The 21,436-nt window shown below is 39.5% G+C and overlaps 2 protein-coding genes across 2 annotated transcripts in view; both read right to left on the reverse strand.

Moving 5' to 3' along the window:
- Positions 1-3,534, reverse strand: part of TG (thyroglobulin) — a 244,685-nt gene extending 241,151 nt beyond the window's left edge. The window contains exons 1-3 of the mRNA XM_045561428.1: positions 3,426-3,534; positions 2,312-2,420; positions 822-919 (exon numbers count right to left, since the gene is read on the reverse strand). Coding sequence (XP_045417384.1) covers positions 822-919; positions 2,312-2,420; positions 3,426-3,492 — 274 coding nt within the window. The 5' untranslated portion in view covers positions 3,493-3,534. The remainder of the gene's footprint in view (positions 1-821; positions 920-2,311; positions 2,421-3,425) is intronic.
- Positions 3,535-16,735: 13,201 nt separating this feature from the next.
- Positions 16,736-21,436, reverse strand: part of PHF20L1 (PHD finger protein 20 like 1) — a 79,429-nt gene continuing 74,728 nt past the window's right edge. The window contains exons 20-21 of the mRNA XM_045561805.1: positions 20,229-20,391; positions 16,736-18,804 (exon numbers count right to left, since the gene is read on the reverse strand). Of these exons, the coding sequence (XP_045417761.1) occupies positions 18,662-18,804; positions 20,229-20,391 (306 nt within the window). The 3' untranslated portion in view covers positions 16,736-18,661. The remainder of the gene's footprint in view (positions 18,805-20,228; positions 20,392-21,436) is intronic.

Consider the following 21,436-nt stretch of genomic DNA (forward strand, 5'->3'; position numbering starts at 1 on the left):
TTATGCATTTCTAAGCCTCAAGTATTCTTTTATAGCAACACAAAGAACTAAGACGTTAACAGCGATTGCGCCTATTGAATACTTACCATGTGCCTGGTGTTTATGTGGGTTTTGAATCCTCACAAGGTCACTATGAGGCAGATCCTATACTCATGTCACAGAGGAGGAACTGTAGCCCAGTGAGGGTGCATGACAGCCACAATCATGCAGCAGGAGAGCGTGGAGAGCCAGCCTGAGCCCTTGACAGCCACGCCGGCCACATAAAACCAGTGCCCAAAACTGAGCTTTTACCCATTAAAGGATACCTTTGGTTTTAGGCTCAATTTCATCATTTTAAGGTGATTGGCTTAAGTTGACCTTTGTTTTAGGGTTATGTCATGCTTTAAATAGGGACTGTATTTCTTTGACTACTCACCATAATAATTATTGTAACTGGATAGTTTTACCCAAGTCCCAAATGTTAGAAACTCTTCACACTGCAGGTAAGAAAGCATTTCCTGTTTCCATGGCCACTGTCTGATTTCAGGGGACTCTAATGTCCATTCACCACTGTTTTCTCAGCACCAGGCACAATGCCTGGCACGTGGGAGGGACTTGGTAGCTATTTGCTGCACAAATAACTCTATCATCTTATTTGATTTTGACAGAGGTCCTGTAGGAAATAGGGCCTTGCCTGGTCTTTAAGGACCATTCTCATTCAAAGAGAAGTCAGCCGCCCAGGGGAGACTTGACTGTCACCCACCCAAGCCCAGTGCTCATTTCCTGATGAGTCATCCTAGCAAGGCCCCTCCTGTCCCAGCTGGTGCCCCCTTCACACTTACAAGCCACTGGCCGTCCGGGCCGTCTGCTGCCCAGGACCTCCGTGCCGTCGGCACCCGAGCACCAGCAGGAGCTGCCATCGTTTTGGCACTGGACAGTCCTGAGGAGGAGAGACACACCCGGTGACACTGTGATAGGTTCCCAAAGCCACACCCTGGCTCCAGCCCAGGTCACCTTCCTTCTTCCTTTCCATTCTTCCAAGCTTTAGCTCATTTAAACTGGGGATAGAGTGGGGTGGAGGGGGCAGCTGACTTAGAAAGGAAAGACAGGATTTTCCGGCCTGGCCGACACCTGTACCTACTCCCACCTCGGCCACCCAGCCTGCCAGCCCCGAAGCAAGTACCCCACCTGGAACGCACGGCTTCAGCCACATCTACCGAGTGCCCTTGGTGGTTATGAGGCTGCAGGGGGCAAAGGCAGTGCCCTCAGTATGAGGATAGGGTGTGGGGGACCCAGCGAGGCCATGGGCAGCAGGTTATATTGGGAGGCATATGGGCGTGGATCAGGCCAGGCCGTGGAGTTAGTTCCCCAGGGGAAGTGATGGCTGCACTGAGACCTGCGGGATGGTCAGGGGGTGTATGAAGGTAAAAGGGGCTCCAGGCAAAAGGAACAGCATATGCAAAGCCTCCTGAGAGCTGGGCAGGCTTGACACCGCAAGTGGCTGGAATGAGAGACATGAAACTAGGAACCTAAATAAGGCTGGCACCCTCCTTAGCTCCTTCCTTGCTTCTCCCGAATCCCCAGAGATCCAAGCAGGGACTGGACGAGCAGCATCTCTTTGCGCTCCTGGGAGGTCGGGCATATGAGCGTATATAAGATAGCGGGGCGGTGTGAGGGGGTGTGTTTCATGGTTCTGTTTCCCAGAACAGTCATAAAGATGGAATTCCCCCTGGAATAGCATGGGGAAATTTCCACTGAAGGCACATTTCCAAGGATTCCTATCTATCCTCCAGGGGAGAGTTGTTTATATTATCACCACACTTTCTGCAGAGTCTCAGGACCCAAGTTTGTGTTAGGGCAGCTGGGAAACCCCTTTCAGAGAGGAGCTCACTGAGGAGCCAGCAGCCCAGCGGCCCAGACAGCTGGCCTGGGTGAGGGGCAGCAGACCGGAAAGGCTGCCTGCCTCTGCCTCCCTCCGCCCCAACTTCTCAAGAGGATACTAAGGGGAGGGGAGGTGCCAGGGCACAGACCGTTTGACCACTCCCCCACCACAGACACCTTTTATTAAAGCAGTCACAATCACAGTAACAGTGCTGGCAGGAAGAGAAGGCAGGGCAGTGGGCGGTGGGCAGGGCAGGTTGAAGTACGGCTTGGGGCTCGCTCAGGCAGATTGTCCAGTGCTCACTGGCCTGGGGAACTGAGAGGGGCACCTCCAAACGACAGTGGCCAGGTCTCATGTGCGCAGAGGGGTTGAAAGGGCTAGCTCAGGAAGAAGGGAGAAGGCACCTTGGCGCCTGAGGACCCTGAGAGTCCTCTGTGCCGTCAGACTTACTGGAAGCTGCCATCCTCGGAGCACTGGGGCACGTAGTCTGCTTGCTTCAGAAAGGCCCTTTCCCTCTGCAGCTCGCAGGGACGAAGTGGCTGGGCATCCACCTGGTACTCTGGGGAAGGGAGCGGCTCATCAGGGGAGCGTGTGGCCTGGGCCCCAGTGGCAGGGACAGGCTCTCGTGGGCACAGATGCCTTCCCAGCAGCATCTCATTACCTGTCACAGCCTAGCTTGAACTTGGCAGCCAGGCGCATTTTCTCCAAGTGTGACGTTAGCTCATTTAATGCTCAGCACTCCCCCAAGAGGTGACAGGTCATATTCCTATGTTACTCACATGGCACCAAGACACCGGTAGTGAAAGTAACTGCCCAAGGTCACACAGCTGGCAAGGGAAGGATTACAAATCCCACCCGGGGACGGCACAGCTCCCACTCCCTGTGGGCTACTGGATTAGGTCAGAACACCCTAAGGACGTTGTCCTTGAATATATCAAGCTACTCCTTGCAGTCGTGGCACCTTCCTGGCACACAGTAGGAATACAAATTACTTAATAATGTACTTGTGTTACATGGAGAACCCATGCAACATGCAAGATCTTACTCAGAAATCACAACCGAATCATGAGTAAGTGTTGTTTGCTTCCTTTTTAATGAAGAAACTGAAGCTTGGCACTTTGCTAAAAGTCACACAGGTAAGTGGCTAAGCCCAGGATAGAATTTAGGTCTATTTCACTGCACAGGCAGGTTTAGTTTTTTCTACTACCCGCTAGCTACTTCTTAAATACCTTGCATAGATAACATAGACTTTGGGATAGCTAGGCAGATAAAAAGCCATGGTACCAAAACCTGCTAACAGGGTGGGGTGAGGGGAACTAGGATTGAATTAGGAAGACTGGGTTTTCCATCTCTGCTCCACCAACCACTAGCTCTGTGACCTCAGGCAATTCAGTTCACCTCCCTGAGCCTCTGTCTCTTCATCTGAAGAGGAAAGAGCAAATAACCAAACATCTGGGCATTTGGGGGGCCAAATTAAATCGCACATGTTCAGAGGCCCCGGGGCAGAGCCTGGCTGACACTGGAGCTCCCTCCCCACCCCTGACTCCACGGCCTCAGAACTCACCAAAGATGTTGGCCGACACCGAGCAGGCTGAGCCCAGCAGGCTGAAGACCCACAGGACCAGGGCCATTTTCCTGGCCCCTTCCTGGGATGCAGGGGTAGATGCCACTGCCCTCCGGAGATGCTCTAGCCAGAGAGCCTTTATAGAGCTTCTGCTGGCACTGGCTTCCCCCCCACCCACGGGCACTTGCTGAGGCTGTGCCCCACCCTGTTTTCTCTGCTGGTCACAAGAAGTTCCCTCCACCTGCGTCTGCTCCCTCTGAGGACACTCGTGTGGCCAGTGGGGCAAAAGAATCTTTTCTAGACCATGGGGAGCATTGGGTGGGTGGCTTCAAATTCTTCTTTACAGACAAAGGTCAAAGCTTTATAGTTTTGGGGGTGATAGGCTCGGGCCTGCTGTGGGAGAAGAGCAATCCCTTCCTCTGTGCTTTCTCCCTCCCTCCATCCCTCCCTTCCTTTCTTCCTTTCTTTTCTTCCTTCCTTCCTTCCTGTCTCCAATATTTTTTTAGAGCCCAACAATAACAGGTGCCTATTTTAGACAATGAGGATATGGCGGAAAACAAAACAGGTAAAATCCTGCCTTCATTAATATAGAAAATAAGAATTTCAGCAAGAAAAGCCAAATACATGCACACAGGTTCATTCTCATATTTATATTCCTTTCTTCTCTGTCCCAGGACTTCAGACTTTGCCAACCCACAGAGAACAGGCACTGTGCCTTCCATGTAAAGCCTGCATAGCAGCACAGTTTCTCCCAGCAAACCCACTTCCTTCCTTCACTCCTGTTCCTGTGTGACCTGGGAAAACTCACCTAGTCTCCCTGAGCCCCACCCTCTCTCTCTAAAAGGCAAAGTTAAAAAGAGAAGGACAATGTGTCCCTACTCCTTACCGTGGCTGTAGCAGAACAAAGGAGACATTGAAGAGTACATGCCCATTACATGCTAGCAGTTATTATCATTATTGACTTTCATATTTTGCCAACGGCATCTTTCCAGGTAATGACAAGCATACAGAAAAACAACCCCGCAGGGCAGTGGCTGGTGACAGGTGGGGGAGGGGCTTGCAGGCAACCAGGACCTGTAGCTGAGTGTGGCAGGCAGGGGGTGGGGCACCTAAGAACCTGGAGGAATACTGCCCCAAGGAGAGGAGGAGGCAGGAGGACAGGCTAGGGGGGTGTGCTCCCCACCTGGGGGAGCCGAAGGGGCCAGTACAGCTGTTGCACAGTGGACTATACCGCCTACTACGAATGGGGTTGCTGTGACTATTAAATGTGTTAAAATATGTAAAGTGCTTAAAACGGTATTTGACATATTAATAATAATATCCAGTATTGGCTCCTGCATGAGTCTGCTCCGGCTGCCATCACAAAGTATTGCAGACTGGGGGACTAGAAAAACAGAAATTCATTTCTCACCGTTCTGGAGGTGGGAAGCCTAAGATCGACGTGTTGGCAGGGCTGGTGTCTTCTGAGGCCTCTCTCCTTGGCTTGTTGACGGCCGTCTTCTCCCTGTGTCCTCACATGGTCTTTCTTCTCTGTGTGTCTGTGTCCTAACTTCCTCTTCTAATAAAGACACCAGTCCTATGGGATTAGGGCCCACCCTAATGAACTCACTTTAGCTTAATTACCTCTTTAAAGTCCCTTTCTCCAAATACAGACACATTCTGAGGTCCTGGGAGTAGGAACTCAATATATGAATTTTGGAGGGACACAACTAAGCTGGTAACAGCTACTCTCATCATTATTAAGTTCATGATACAAACTATGAAAGTAAAACACAATAGTCATTTTAAGTGCCGGGGTGTGGGATTAGAGCCAGGCAAGAACCTCTGCTCTGCTCACCCTTCCTATGCATCACAAATCTCTCTCTAGCTCAGTCTTCAGCCAGACTTCTTCATGGAGCTCAGGACCATGCTGAGGACATTTCAAATTCAACACGTCCCAAACCAAGCTCATCCACACTTCTCTTGACTCTGATGTTCGGCTGTCTCTGTGCCAACAGCTCTGAGCACCTTCTATCTCTCCCCTCAAGTCCGCTCATTCTCATTTCTTGGGTTTGCCCCTCCCGCCTCCTCCAGGTCCCCGACTCTGGACTAGCCAACCACAGCGGCCTCCCTCCCCACTGACCCTCCCTGGGGCTTCTTCACCAGCCGCGGGGACAGTCCTCTGGAATACAGCCCACGCTGTGGGGATGGAGACTCACCATACAGGTGCTCCATGGGCAGAGGGATCAGTTCACCCTGGGGAGTAGGAGACAATAACTTAGATTAAGACTTAGATGTTAGGCAAAGATGGTTTAGGGAGACATGCTGGCGTTTACTGTAAAAGCAGGCACAGATGAAGAACTCTTCCTGCCTGACTGTCTGCTGCCCTGTTGCGTGGGCCAAGGTCACCCCATGCTGTGGAAACCCAGCAGCAGCCTCTCCACTCCAGGAACATAATAAACATAGCATGGTGCAGCCCCTTATTGTTTCTCCATTTCTAGGTTTCTAAAGCAAATTTGTCTTAGAAAAAGTGGAACATGGTTAAAGGTTTATTACAAATCCCGCTCTCTATGCTTCCCATTGCCCCCAAATACATGCACCCAGCTTGCCCAGGCTGGCTGGTGTGCTGAGTCATTCTTGCTGGCCTGGACCCTGGGAAGCAACCACCCATGCCCATGCTGAGAGCATCTCTGCTCCACTGGGTTTGTGCTTTAGGAACTCTGAGCTCAGGGTCCATGAAGCAGGCTAGGGTATCGCTGGAGTGAAGAGCACTTGGAGGGAGAGGAATGGCAGGCCCATGGCCTGACTCCACTTCAGACCCCACTGGAGAAGAGCAAGAAGTCCCCAGTGTGTGGAAGCAAGAGCACTCAGTAGGCCAGAACTGCACGAGCTTCTTTCGGAATCCATACAAAGAGCTTCCCTCCACACGCAAGAGGAGAGGTGCTTCTCCTCACCCCAGCAACAGAGCGGTGAGCTTTGAGAAAACCAAGCCAAGGTGTCGCCTCCTCCACCGCAGAACTCTCTTTCTCATAATGACTCAGCTACTTGTCCCTGCTTTCACTGCCTCTCTACTGAGCCCCGAGAACATGCAGGCTCCTGCAGTGACTCTACCTGGCAATGTCCTGCTCTGTCTTCAGCAGATGCTAATGGGTCAGGCCTCCATCACTCCAGCAGGCCCTTCATCACTGGCCTCACCACCTCTCTCACTCTCCCTGGCCCCAGACACAGCTGTATAACCTTCTTCATTTCCTTCATTCTGTACTACTAGGGTACTGTGTACAATCAGTGCTTACTAAAGATTTGGGAGGAAATGCAGAGTAATTGGAATACAGAGAAGGAAATGGCTTCAAACGAAACATCAGACACCACTGTTTCCAACATTCTTTCATCAGCTGTCACCCACCACAGGGAACTGCTTACCAGCGACTTCTCCCCAACTCCAGCCTGCCACCATATTGCTGCATCCCAAGCCACTGCTGGGGATAGCTTCTCCCCCTCTTCCACATACACAGTGAACCAAAGCTATATTCCTCCTTCTCCTGGGTTGCTAGGGCAATAATAAAAATTTCTGATACTTGATTTCCTTGTCCAGAAAGATGGAGTAAAAATACTTCTCACTGTCCCTCCTACTAAGTATAGTTAAAACCGTGGACACTGTATGTGAAACAAACATAAGAACATGTGAAAGGTGGAGAGAAGTCAGACTGGCTAGCAACCTCAGGATCAGAGGGATGACATGGTAGTGAGTCCCCTTCTCCTTGGCGAGGAATCTCGCATGGAATGTCCAAGCTCTGGGATCATCATGCATGTTCTCCCCACTATTCTGTGTTTGCTGCCATGCCTGGGCTCATGGGGGTGGAAAAGTCTCCAAGAATCTTGGTAGCCCACTGGTCACAGAAGCCACATGGGAGGGAGAGAGGGATCCACCCTTATCCCTTCAATGGGCTCCGAGCCTCTCTGGATTTGATCCTCACCCATATCCTTTTTCCTTTATCTTCTTCCTTCTCTGCTTCACAATGTTCCCGGCAGGCTCCAGCACCTCTATAATCTACACCTGAGCTGCGTCTTCTCTCCCCTGTGCTCTTGAGTTGCAATTTTTTTCCTTTGGGTACTTTGAAAATGTCATTCCATTTCCTCTTGGCTGTAGGGTTTCTGTTAAAAAGTCTGTTGCCAGATGAATTCGAGATCCTTTTTATGTTATTTGCTTCTTACCTCCTCTTGCTGCTTTTAGGATCTTCTCCTTGTTCTTGACCTTGGAGAGTTTGATTATTATATGCCTTGGAATATTCTTTTTTGGGTTGAATCTGCTTGGTGCTCAAAGACCTTCCAGTACCCAGATATTTATATCTTTCTCAAGTTTTGAGAAGTTTTCTGTTATTTCTTTGAATAAGTTTTCTACCCCTTGCTCTTGCTCATCTGAAATAATTCTTATATTTGGTCTTTTGAGGTAAATTTCTGTATCTTGTAAGTGGCCTTCATTCCTTTTCATTCTTTTCTCATTTATTTCTTCTAACTGTGTATTTTCAAATAGCCAGCCTTTGAGCTCACTGATTCTATCCTCTGCTTGGTTCATTCTGCTGTTGAGAGGCTCCAAAGAGTTTCTCAGTTCAGCAAACATGCTTCTCAGTTACAAGATTTGTCTGAATTTTTTATTATTTTGATCTCTTTGTTGAATTTCTTTGATAAATTTCTGAATTGTTTTTCTGTGTTATCTTGGAGATCACCGAGTTTCCCTAAAACTGGTATTTTGAATGCTTGGCTAGAGAACTAACAAATCGCCATCTCATTAGGGTCTGGGATTTCTTGCTTTGTCCTTTTGGAGAGGACATGGTTCCCTGTTTGCTGATGTTTCCTGTGGGTATATGAGGTCTGTCTGGAAAGTATCCAACCATGTAATATGAAAAATACAGACATTTATTGAAGAAGATACAAAATATAAGAATCATTGTACATAGGACAATGACACCTTACTTAATCCCCTTGTAAGTAGGCACCTTGGAACCTCAAACAGTTCTCCCAGCACCTCTTAACCTAATCCTTACATGTTCAACATTCTGAGGTGTTCTGCTTGTTGCAGGCCTTCCAGAATGTGGATCACTTTCAACAGATTCTCAACCATCTTTGAAGCATTTGTACCACACTTTTATTTGTGCCACACTCATTGGACTGTCCCCAAAAGCCTTCTGAATCATCCGAATAGTTTCCACAGAGGAATGTTCAAGCTTAAGGCAAAACCTGATACAAATTCGTTGCTCTTCTCGCTCAGTCATTTTGAATGTGACAGCCACACAGTACACATGCTCACTCAACAGCGTCTAGTGCTCCACTGACTAGTATAGTGAAGGCATCATTGTTCATGCACACGCATTCCAGTTCACTCTCTTTGGCTGCCAGGTTACATCAATGTCATGCAAACCATTCTCATTATGTTAACAATGGCTGGACACTTTCCGGACAGACCTTGTATATCTATGTCTTTCCATTGAAGGATTACTTATTTCCAGTTTTCTCTGTCCAGCTCACTTTGCTTTTTATTAAATATACTTGCTTAGTGACTCTTCACTGCTAGATCACTGCGTCCTTCTCAGCTCTAGGTGGCACATTAAGCTCAGGTGTACCTTGGCTCTAGTAAATGGTGGGAGCCCTGCCTGTCCTGGATGGGGGAGGTCCCAAAGTGATTATTCCAGCAGTATGGAATAACCCAACAGTGGCTAGGGGTTCATGTCGAGGGGACCCAGAGAATGTACCTCTTATAGTCACTCTTATTTGGTATGTTCTGTGGTTGAGATACAGAGCAGTTTCTGGACTAGAGATTGCAGTTTGGCCTCCCCTGTTTGTCTTTGCATGCCCTTTAAGATATTTCTTCTTTAAGGTAGTCAAGATGATACCCATGAGATAAGGCAAGGATAGGTCTCCTGCCAGGGAGCCAAAGAAGGTGGGGAAGCTGGTTGACCACATCAATTTTACTTTTTCCAGGGTAGGCACCAGGAGTTGAGAGGATATTTTCCACAGATTTGGTGCCTGGCAGAATGGGAAGGGAGAGGTGTTGTGGATGTGGAAGCCCAGTTTTCCTACCATCTGCTTGGAGATTTTCCACTTCTCTGCGGTCCTGGGAACTGTCTCATCCTTATACGTGAGCTCTGGGTTGTGATTTGAGAAGATTTTGGCAGTTTATATTTGTTTTTGATTTTTTGTCAAAGGGACAAAGGAGGAAAGGAGAGAAGCCAGCTTGTCTCTACACTGCTATTTTGGAACCAGAAGTCAGAAATTAAACATTTCTAAATAATCCGTGGTCAATAAAGAAACCACAGTGGAAACTGGAAAATATCTCAAACTGAATGAAAATGGAAACTATAACATATCAAAATATATGGTATACAGATAAGTCACTGACTATAGAGAAATTTATAGCTTTAAATACCTATATTTAAAAAAGCACTAAAATCAGCAATCATAATTTCTACCTCAAGAAGCTGAAAGAGCAAAACAATTCAAAGTAAGAAGAATGGAAACTCAGATCAGAGCAGAAATGAAGGAAACATAAAAGATAATAGAAAAAATTAATGAAAAAACAGTTAATTTCTTGAAAAAAATAACACAATTGACAAATCTCTAGGTAAACTGCTGAGTTTTGGGGCAGGGTGGAGGAAGAAGGGTAGGAAGGGAAGAAGAGACAGAGGAAGGATGGAAGGGAAGAAAGAAGGGAGGAAGGGAGAGAAGGAAGGAGAAGCAGCTAATTATAAAATCAAGAGTAAAAGAGACATCAATACAGATCATAAATTTAAAAAAATCATAAGGGACAATTATGAAAATCATCATGCTAACAAATTAGATAACTATATGAAATAGACAAATTCCTAGAAAGACACAAACTTCAAAAACAAACTCAAAGAAGAAATTGAAAATCTGATCACCTATATCAATTAAAACAATTGAATCAGTAATTTAAAATCTTCCCAAAATGACAAGGCCAATCCCAAATGGCTTCACTGATGAGCTGTACCAAAAATTTAAGGAAGAAATAATGCTAAGTTCACATAAAGTCTTTCAGAAATTAGAGGAAAAGAGAATACTTCCTAATTCATTTAATTAAGCCAGTATTACCCAAGTACCAAAGCCAGACAAAGATATTTCAAGAAAACTACAGAACAATATCCCTATGAAAATGATAAAAAATTCTTAGCAACATATTAGCAAGTCAAATCCAGCAATACAAACAATGGATTATACATCATGACTGGGGTGTGGGGGTATTATCTATTCTGGGAATGCAAGGTTGGTTTAACCTCCAAAACAATTAATTTAATAGACCAAATGAAAAAAAAATACAAGAGTTATATGACCATCTTAATAGAAACAAAAAAATAATTTGTCAAAATCCAAGACCCATTCATAATAAAAAACTGTCAACAAACTAAGAATGGAAGGTAACTTCTTCAATCTAATAAAAGACATGTACCCAAAACTTACAAATAACATCATCTTTAATGTTGAAAGACTGAATACTTTCCCCCAAGGGAACAGGGCAAGGATGTCCACTCTCACCACTTTTATTCACATTGTACCAAATGTTCTTGCCTGTGTAATAAGGCAATGAAAAATAATAAAACATATGCATATTAGTAAGAAATAAATGTCTTTATTCACAGAAAACAATATAGTATACAGAAAATCTTAGAGAATATATAAAAATTCTAGGACTAATGAGAGATTTGAGTAATGTCACAGGATACAAGATATAAACAATTTTGTTTCTCTACTCTAGTAATAAAACATATGAAAATGAAATTAAGAAAACAATTCTATTTAAAATATAATCAAGAATAATAAAATAGAAATAAATCTAACAAAATAAGTGCAAAATCTGACACTGAAAATTACAAGAAAGCTGCTGAGAAAAAATTCATAAATTCTAAGCAAATGGAGAAATACACCACGCTAATGGATCAGAAAATTCAATATTGCTAAGATGGCAATTAATCTATAGATTCAGTGTAATTCCTGTCAAAATCCCAGCAGTGTTTAAAAGAAGTTGATAATGGGATCCTAAAAATTTTATGGAAATACAAAAAACCTAGAATTGACAAAAAAAATTTTAAGAAGGAAGAACATAGTAAGAAAAATTATGCTACATGATTCCGAACCTTACTATAAAGCAATGGTAATGAAGATAGTTGGATATATGCATAAGGATAGACATTTGGATTAATGGAAAAAGAATATACAATGCATAAATAAACTGACATAATTATCATTAAATGATTTTCAATAAAGACATCTAGGTCCTTCAAAGGGAAAATAGTCTTTTGAACAAATGATGCTGGAGCAATTGGATATCCACATGCAAATTAAAATAAGATACCACTGCACATCTAAATGGCTAAACCCCAAAACACTGACACCACCAAATGCTGACAAAGATGTAGAGCAGCAGAATTTTCATTCAACTGACCATATATTTTAGATGTATTTCTGGATTCTCTATTCTGTACCATTGATCTACAACTCTTATCTTTATGACACTTCTACACTGTCTTGATTACTGTTGCTCTATAATAAGCCTCAAAATCAGAAATTGTATTACCTCCAACTTCGTTTTGCTCAAAATTTCCTTGACTATTCTAGGTCCTTTGCATTTCCATATGAATTTTAGAAGCGTTACGATAATTACTATTTCAAAAAGCTTTCTGGGATTTTAACTGGGATTGCATTATATTTATAGGTCAATTTTGGGAGCTGATTTTTGAGCAACACGAAGTCCTCCAATGCATGAGCCTGGTATACCTTTCCATTCATTTATGTCATCTTTAATTATTCTCAGCATTATTTTGTAGTTTTTTGAATACATCTTCCACATTTTTTCTCAATTTTATCCCTAGGTATTCATATTTTGATGCCATAGAAAATGATATATTTTTAAAACTTCCAATTTCTAATTGCTCATTGCTAATGCATAGAAATATTAGTTCTGGTTGCATTTTGGTATTAATAGATTTCATAGACTTATGTATACATGTCACCTGACAATATTTCTTCCTTTCCAATTGTTGTACCTTTCATTTCTTTTTCTTTATTGTCCGGTGACATAGTATACTGACAAGAACTCAGTGCTAGACAGAAGTGGTGATAGTGGACATCATTCTTGCCTATTGCTTGTCTTAGGGAAGAAAATATGAGTTTACCATTATGATATTAGATTGTTTCTTAGCAGACGTCCTTTATAAAATTATGTAAATTCTTTTCTATTCCTTGCTTTCTGATAACTTTTAATCATTAGTGGATATATAAATTTGTAAAATACTTTTTCATTAACATATAATTTTTATTTTTATGGATTTGGTATGTTACATTTTTTAATATTAAACCAACTTCATATTCCTGGGAAAACTCAACCTGACCTTGATATAGCATCCTCACTATAGGTTGCTAGATTAGGTCTGCTACTATTTTGTTAAGGATTTTATGTCTATGTTCAGGAGGAATATGAATTGGTCTGTCATTTTCTTTCCTTGTGATGTCTTTCTGTGGTTTTGGCATGAGGTCAAAGTTGGTCTCAAAAAATAAGATATTAAATGTTCTTTTCTTTTTCTTGCCAGTGTTTACATAAAATTGAGTTTACTTCTTCCTTAAATGTATAATAGAATTTACATTTAGGCCTGAAGTTTATGAAGAAAGATTTTTAATCATAAATTCAATGTTTTTAATCTTTTTTTTTTTTGGTAATTTGGGTCCTTTGAGAAATGTTTCCATGTCATCTCAGCTTTAAATTGATTGAAATGTAGTCATAATATTCCTTTTTAAAAATTACCTGTTGGATACATTGTAATGTTCCCTCCTCCATTCTAATTTTTGATCAGTCTACCTAGGAGTTTATGAATTTTAGCTCTGTTCAAAGAACCAGCTTTTTGGTTTATATTGATGTTTCCCTATTGTTTGTCCATTTAGTATTTCATTGGTTTCAACATACATCATTATTTCCTTCCTGCCCTGCTTATTTGGTTTTAATTTGCTTTTTCTTCTAGTTTCTTGAGATGAAATCTTGTATCAGTGATTGTGTCCCTTTCTTTTTAAATATAAGCATTTAAAGCTATAAATTTCTAACATTATTTGAGCTGTATTCCATAAATTTTAGCATGTTTTCAAATTCATATTCATATTTTAAAATATTTTCTAATTTTACTTATAACCTTTTATCTTGGGCTCATAAATTATTTAGAAGTTATGTTGTTTGATTTTTCCAGATAGCTTTCTAGCATTGATTCCCAGTTTTAATTCCATTGTGGTCAGAGAACATATTATGCATGATTTCAATTATTTGAGACTTGTTTTATGGTCTAGTATATAGTCTATCTTTTTGAGTGGTCCATATGCACTTGGAAAGGACATTAATTGTTCTTGTGTCGTTGGATAGAATGTTACATAAATGTCAATTAAGTTAGGTGATCATTTTTGTTCCAGTCTTCTATATTCTTACTGATTCTGTTTACTTGTTCTATCAATTAGCACTAAAGGAGGATTGAATCTTTAACCATAATTGTAGATTTTCCTATTTATCTATTCAGTGATATTAGTGTTTGCTTTGTGTGTTTTGATACTCTATTAAGAAATCTATAAATTTTAAAATTGCAATGCACTTTTTTTGTGGACAAAAATATGAGAGGATGATAAAGACCTTTAAGTATAGACTATAACATTCTGTGGGGAAGGCAGAAAAGAGAATATAAAATATGTAAAATTTCTAAATGTTAAAGAAGAGCTTGCTCATGTATTTTTAAAACAGATGTTGGTAAGCAGTAAAACTATATTCAGATTCTATTGTATACATTTTAAAATGATGTACCTGGTTAATTTTAACATCAATATTTACAAATTGGAAATTACAAATTCTTTGCAATTGTATAAATTTATGAACTTCAAGTGGAAGAATCAAAGCCCCATTGCTCATAGCAGTGTCCCCAATTATGCATATTTATATAGCTTTTTCCCTCCTTTTCCTTTTTCCTCACTCTGACTTCCTTGGATCATCTCTCGAATAAGCTAAGTGTACTCAAAGTCTCTTGTCTCTGGCTTTATTTTCAGGGTTACCCAAAAACAACAGGTACCAGGAGTCGACTGGAATTTTTCAAAATTCCTTTAGATGTCACAATCAAAAAACATGAGGAGACCACTGTTCTACTTAACATGCATTATCTATTTCCCCAAAGCCCCTTTGTCTATGAGTCTAGTTATCTTTCCTTTCTTTTGCCTCCTTGTACTCTTTAATAGCACCTATCTCATTGAAAAATGTTTTCTGTGTTCCATTAGCCTATACGCTGGTCTTACTAACATTAATTCCATAGCCATCCCAGCCTATTAACTTAATGGCTGGACATGGAAGACCCTCAATATGTCTACTGAATTTTCAATTTATTTAACAATAGCTTCTAGGTACTTTACTTGCTTTATTTAATTCTCAGAAAAAGGTTCTAAGTTAGGCATTATTCCCGTTTTATAGAAATGAAAACTAAAGCTCAGAGAAATTAGACCACTAGTAAATTGGCAGAGTCAAAGTTTGAGTCTAGGATTGCAAAGTAAATGCCTGTTCCACTCTACCAAATGATTATTCACTGATGTAGTTCCTCTATAGCTTGTTACAACGCAGGATATCATAAAAGGCCTTCAGTAATGGATTGCTTCTCATAGGAAGAGAAACTGAAGCTTGAAGGATTGTCTGGGTTTATAGAGACACAAGAAACAAAGGAGAATTTTCCGCAAGAGGGAAAAAAAATAAAGGCAAGAGATGGAAACAAGAATAGTTCACGTAACAGGCTATATTTAAATGAATTTGAAAATTGATTATGTAAACTGCAAAAGATCCAGATCATACAGACCTGACACAGTTTGTAATAGGGAGTCACTAAAAGTTTCAGAGCAGAAAACTGAAATGACAACAACAGTTGAAACATATATGCTAGAAAAAGAACATGACCTTGTACAAAATTTGAATGCTGAAACTGCTCCTTATATTTTCTTATTCAGGGTAAGTTTCTAAATGTCTCTAAACTTTAGCATCTTCACCTAGAAAATAATCACTTTACCTATCTTATGAACAAATTTGATACTGCAGGTAACATGTACAATGACTGGGACACAGCAGGCACTCATTAAGTGTAAATCCTCTAGTCTGGTAGTGACAATTTTGATGGATTCCAATGAAGACAAAGTTAGAATTCTAGAGGCCAGTGGTAATACCTCCATAACATTATTTTATTAAAAATATTAAACTTCCAGTGGGATTGAGAGGGAGGAAGACAACATCATCTATTTTGATGAAATGGATATGAGAGAGGACTCAGTGTTTCAAGCCTTGGCTCTTAGGGTACATTATTAAGAGACAGTGCAGTTGGCAGGAGATTCAGTTTATGGAGTGGGAATAGTATGCTTCAATTTGAACATGTGAAATACGAATATCAAAGAGGAAGTGAGTCAGTGGAAATAAGAAATAAGAGTGTTAAGAAAAGGGGCTTTACCTGAAATTAAAAGAATAACCAAGTTCCTTTAAGGAAAAAGTACATTACTCTTATATTTGAAAAGAAGTCAGTAGAACCACAAATCAGTAAGAGGAAGTACAAGTTATATTTATCAGTAACATACTAAGAGGGATCCCTCCCCACCAATGGGCATTCTATTCTGTTTGGGTGGCCAATAAAACATTGTCTTTTCAAGAAACACCCTCTCTGGTTTATTGCTTCTATTAAAATATATATATTGAAATTTTTAAAGACTGAAAGAAAAGAAAATCATCTCATCTGAAACTTCTCATAATGAATTGACTTTCCAGAAATGAATTCACTCTCTTAAAGAAGGAAAGGCTTCAGCCAATTGTTGATATACTCCATATTAAATGGATATGTACATAAAATAATTTGACATAGATTTATTTTAAAGATCTAAATTTAAAAATTCAGATTTACAGTTCATATACATATAAGCAGAGCAAAAATTTTAGTAATCTAATTATTAATGTAACTTCCAATTTGCAGGCTGCTAACAAATATAGTAATCTAATTTTAAGAAACTACAAGAACAAATGTGCAGTGTTCACCAGGGACTGAGAGGATGAATGCTACTGAGTGCAAAGCATCTTCTGTGTATGTGACAAGAATCTAGGCAACACCACTATTCATGGGTTAAGGATGCTATTTGCTCCATATCTGAAAAAAAGAAGATAAAATTCAATGTCTAGAATTTAGTAATGACAGAGAAAATATTAGACCCATTATTATAAAACACAAATGAAAGAGTGTCAATCTTGAAATATAGACATTAGCAAATTTACTCCACGCATGAAATACAGGCACTATTTTTTTTACTTTAATATGCAAATTTAAGCAACTAGCCCACAATATCACCTCTGCTAAAGCTTTTCATTTATCAGTGAGATCTTTCACACAGTTAAAGTATCACAAGTAAATACACAGGACTATATTTTATGTCTGTTGATCTTTGGCACATTCGTCAAATTGGAGAATCTCAAAAGGCAATAAAAATTTGACTATTTTGCACATTCTTTTAATCTTTACATTAAAATATAAGGCCGCAAAAAGGCAAGCTGAAATTTTAGGGTATGTGGAATCGTTTTAATAAGGAGTTTTACATACAGTACCCTTACATATAGAACAATGTGTTTGCAAATTTAAATAATATCTGAATGTACAGTGGCATGTATTTTTATCAAAGATAAATTCAAGTTAACTGTCTATCAGTTCTAAAATGCATTTATACAGATCTCTAGAACTGATAAACAGAATGAGGCATAAAATATTCAAGTGTTATATGTCATCAAATAGCCTCCTCTTAACAGTCTTTTTTCCCCTTTTTAGAAAAATTTCAAAACCTATACATACATTTTTAATTTTTAAAAACAGTCTATTAAAAGGTAACATCTCATGTTAACCACCAATTCGTATAGACTATGGTAATAAAACTAGATATGTGTGATATAAATATGTGTAGATTATGTACACGTGTACGTTGAGTGTCTGTTTAAAACAAGCATACACACTGACGCATACCTGCGTAGGCAGCACTGGGGCGCATACCACTCACATGAGCACTGACAGACAGTAGGACCTAGGCTCAAAATCCAGCAAGAGCTAGTACAGCAACTTAGTTGCCTTTGGTTTCAGAAATTTGTCCATTTGTGATCAAAGCTAAAAGTTTTGAGTGCGCGCATATTTTTTAAAAATAAAATTCATCTTCAGAAATGAAGCTTTTCCAGTATTCCACTACTAGCAGTTAAAAAAATCCATAGCCACAATCATTTTGATATTTTTGTCACTCCTCATCCCAGCTGAGGTTATTTACAATTTTTTTTTCTGAAGGCAAACATCAAGCATACTCAGGATCAAACTGTACGTTGAAGCCTGAATACTGCCATTCAATATATATGAGATATATATAACATACGTGATATATAGGTTTTAGATGGACTGATGGCATTATGTAAGACTCGGGGTGGGAGAACTCCCCATAATATTTAAAATCCTCTTTCCAGCAGTATCATCATCATTTGGCACATCAGACCCTTCTGCAAGCCAGTTTGTTTTTAATGAGCTTAATGCCTGCAATATATTCCAATTATTTGGTGTTTGTTTTTAAATACATTCATAATGAAGTAAGAATTTCACAATTGTTTTCCCCAGAAGTGAGACTTCTACTGTCAGTTTTCTGATTAAGGACATTCATCACCCAAGAAATAGCTCATGATCCTATAAAAGTTTAAATTTCTATAAAACCCTAAATTTCTGTGCAGCTGGATCAACTGCTGAGAATACAGCTCTTAGAGCAACCCTGTAGAATGCTCCGGAATTTAAATTGCCTTTACAATTTTGTTTTTGGCCAAATGCTGGTTTATAAACATGGCTCTTTCTACTAAAAACTATATTTCTTTCTACAGGTATCTTGAGCTTCATGTAAGCAACTATTCAAAAATTCTGCCAATTCAATTTCCTCAGTATAGATTATATTTTACTTCATTGATCCTTGGCATATAACACATTATCATCTGCAGCTTGCTCATAAATTTTTTTTAAATATTAGCTTCTTTGATAAAGTTGTTCTTCATTTTCCCTTCCAAGGTGTCATCCTACTGATGTCACAAATCAGTAAATGACCAGACATTACTAAGCTTTTTAATTATCCACTTAGTCATGTGGATTATTAAAAACGATTTGACTGAAGAAAGCCACATTCTTTGCATTAAGTGTTCACTGTTGTCATACAGAGCAAAGAGTTGCTATCTGTTGTACTTTGCCCATGTCAACCAGGAGCTGTTTTATGTGGCGTTTAAGTTGGGGCAGTCTTGCAAGAGGATCTGGTGGCTCCAACTCTCCTGTGAAATCAAGCCAGCTTTCCAGAACTAAAAAAGAGAAGAGAACAAACAAATTTAAATGGCAACTGGAAAAACAGAAAATGGCGTAATTAGAGGTTGGAACAGTGATAAAGAGAAGAGTTCACTTCTCTGTTTCTAGAAAGCCAATATACTGAAGCCATTTCTTAGAGGTTTAGCATCCTATGCACATCCTACTCCACAAGTTCTAGTCCCTCTTTATCTGTCATTTAGGATAATTTTCCATATATATGTATATATATAAACTAACTTCATTTTGAATGTCTCCTTTTACTCTCTTCTGGAACAGGAAACAACTATTCCCTATGCCTGCTCAAGCTTTCTATTAATTTAGACTTAAATCATCTCCATTTCATTTAAAACAAAACTTATTCTATAAACTTTTTAAAAAAAATCTAGAAGTTATTTTTAACAAAGGAAAGGAGGTAGCAATTCTCAGCATTCTTTTCAGTTCCACTATTTTATCATTGCTTTTTTAAAAACATGCAAGTGTATTAAAGTTCTAGGCAAAATACAATTAATTACCTCTACACTTTTTATTAATGTTTTCTTTGGAAATTTACTCCTATAATACAGGAGTGTCAAGTTGCATTTTCTTTTCTTCAAAAATCTACTCAAAACATTAAACTCTACAGTTGACTTACAACTAAGTGGAAGATGCTTCTGAAATGGGTTTCCATTTCTTCTTTCCTCAAGGGGAAAAAAAAGTAGTAGGTACTCTAACTTAGAGTAGTGGAGAAGTATCACATGCTTTTGCAAAATTAATAAAAAGTGTGTGTGGGGTGGCAGAATACAACCTATGAGGTTAGGAGGAAAAAGGAATGAGAAAGCATAGGAAGAACACTGGATTAGGAATTAGGTAATCTAAGTTATTCTAGTTTCTCAAATATAACAGACAGATAATATCTTTCCTGCCTACTCTTCAGGGCTCCTGTGTGATGATAAAATTTAAAAATAAAAGAGAAAACCATTTGAAAATTTGTAAGTAATCTTAAGGTTTGCCTACTTAACCTTGTAAAAGTTTTTTTTTTATTAATTTCACTCAACAAATACTAACCTAAGTAAAAATAAATATTCAAAATGCTTTTTCCCTCCTATTTCAAATATACTTAAACTTCTTATGCTTCTTAAACTTCTTATGCTTCCAAAGAAAGCATAGTTCAATAAAACTAATAAATACTGCATAAGTGGCAATGGGCAGTATTTAATAAATATCCATCTTGAAAAAAAAAAAACTTAAGATCATACCCATATTGTTTTGAGACTAAAAGGTCCTGTATGTGTTAAATACAATGTAAAGAGAGCAATAAAGCTCCAGCAATATGGAGAGCATCTGCAGTTTTCACTCTACAATTTAAAAAAATTTAAATCACTTCTTCATAATAATAATCAACATACTATAGTAACTGTATTTTAGTTCTTGCTTAAATTACCATCAACTTCTTTTTCTATTAGGTCCATCCTGCTGGTAACTTCATTCTGCACATTTTCTATGTGTGTGAGGAGATTGAGCTGCCACTGAAGATGTGAGTCTCCCGGGTCTTCAGTGCCCTTTTTATCATTATAAACAAATACTGTATTCCCTTCAGCTGGATTCTTCTCCAAAGGACCATTGGAAAATAAACATAAAGAAATGGATGAAATGCAATGTCATAAAGGAAAGATACATTAAACACCTCATCACCCACAATGACTGGTGAAATCCAATCTGACTCCTGGTATATCGTAAAGGCACATAATCAAATTCCACTTGGTGGTCCTTAAGAACAGATAGGCCCACTGTTTCCACCTCTCTCCATCTCTGCACTATGCCTAGCATAGTGCTACAGAGGGAAGAAGGCTTCAATAAAATGTGCTAAATAAATGAAGTCACTAATTCTATTCTGTAACTAAAATCCCCAGCTAATTTACAATGGCCCCTTCCTCAGTTAATCTCAACTGGTGACATAAGTGGAGTGAGGGCAAAGTAATAATGAAAAAAAAATCAAGAAAGTTTTCAAAGACCAGTATAAAGTCTAACTACAGATTGGTCTTTACTGTTGCAGTTAAATCAATGAGGTGAGGAAAAGGCAAAAAAATCTTTCAAAAACTTCAAAAGAGCAAACAGTTTAACATATACACAGAATCTGAACTTAGATTTGCCCAAGGTAACATTTCCCATGAGGGATACTAATTTGACAAAATAAATTAGCACAAATTTTATAAAATGTAAGTTTTCCAAATTTAGTTAAGTACTAATTCATACTTACAGTGATTACTTGATAGCCAGAAAAATAAAAAACTAATTTCAAAGTGGCCTTACTAATTGAAAATCAATAAAAAATGAAGGCACAACATCTCTAAGATAATCCCACTGAATAGGACATAAGTTTATAGCTGTTCAATGTACATAGATCTGTAAGAATCCAGCTTACTGCACTGCATAATGGGATCGCTATGCATTTACAAATATAGTAAAATTTTTAAAAAGACAAAATGCCACCTTTCAGCTAACACACATAAAAAAGGCAAATTATTACACCCACATATACTTTCAGGTTCTCACACACATTTTCATTTGAAATATAATATGGCTCAGTTTTTGGAGGCATTTAAATGTGCTTATAAAACTGAAACATTTGTTAGGGTAACAGTTTACTGA

This window comes from Lemur catta, chromosome 9, assembly GCF_020740605.2.
Source record: "Lemur catta isolate mLemCat1 chromosome 9, mLemCat1.pri, whole genome shotgun sequence".
NCBI classification, from domain to species: Eukaryota; Metazoa; Chordata; class Mammalia; order Primates; family Lemuridae; genus Lemur; species Lemur catta.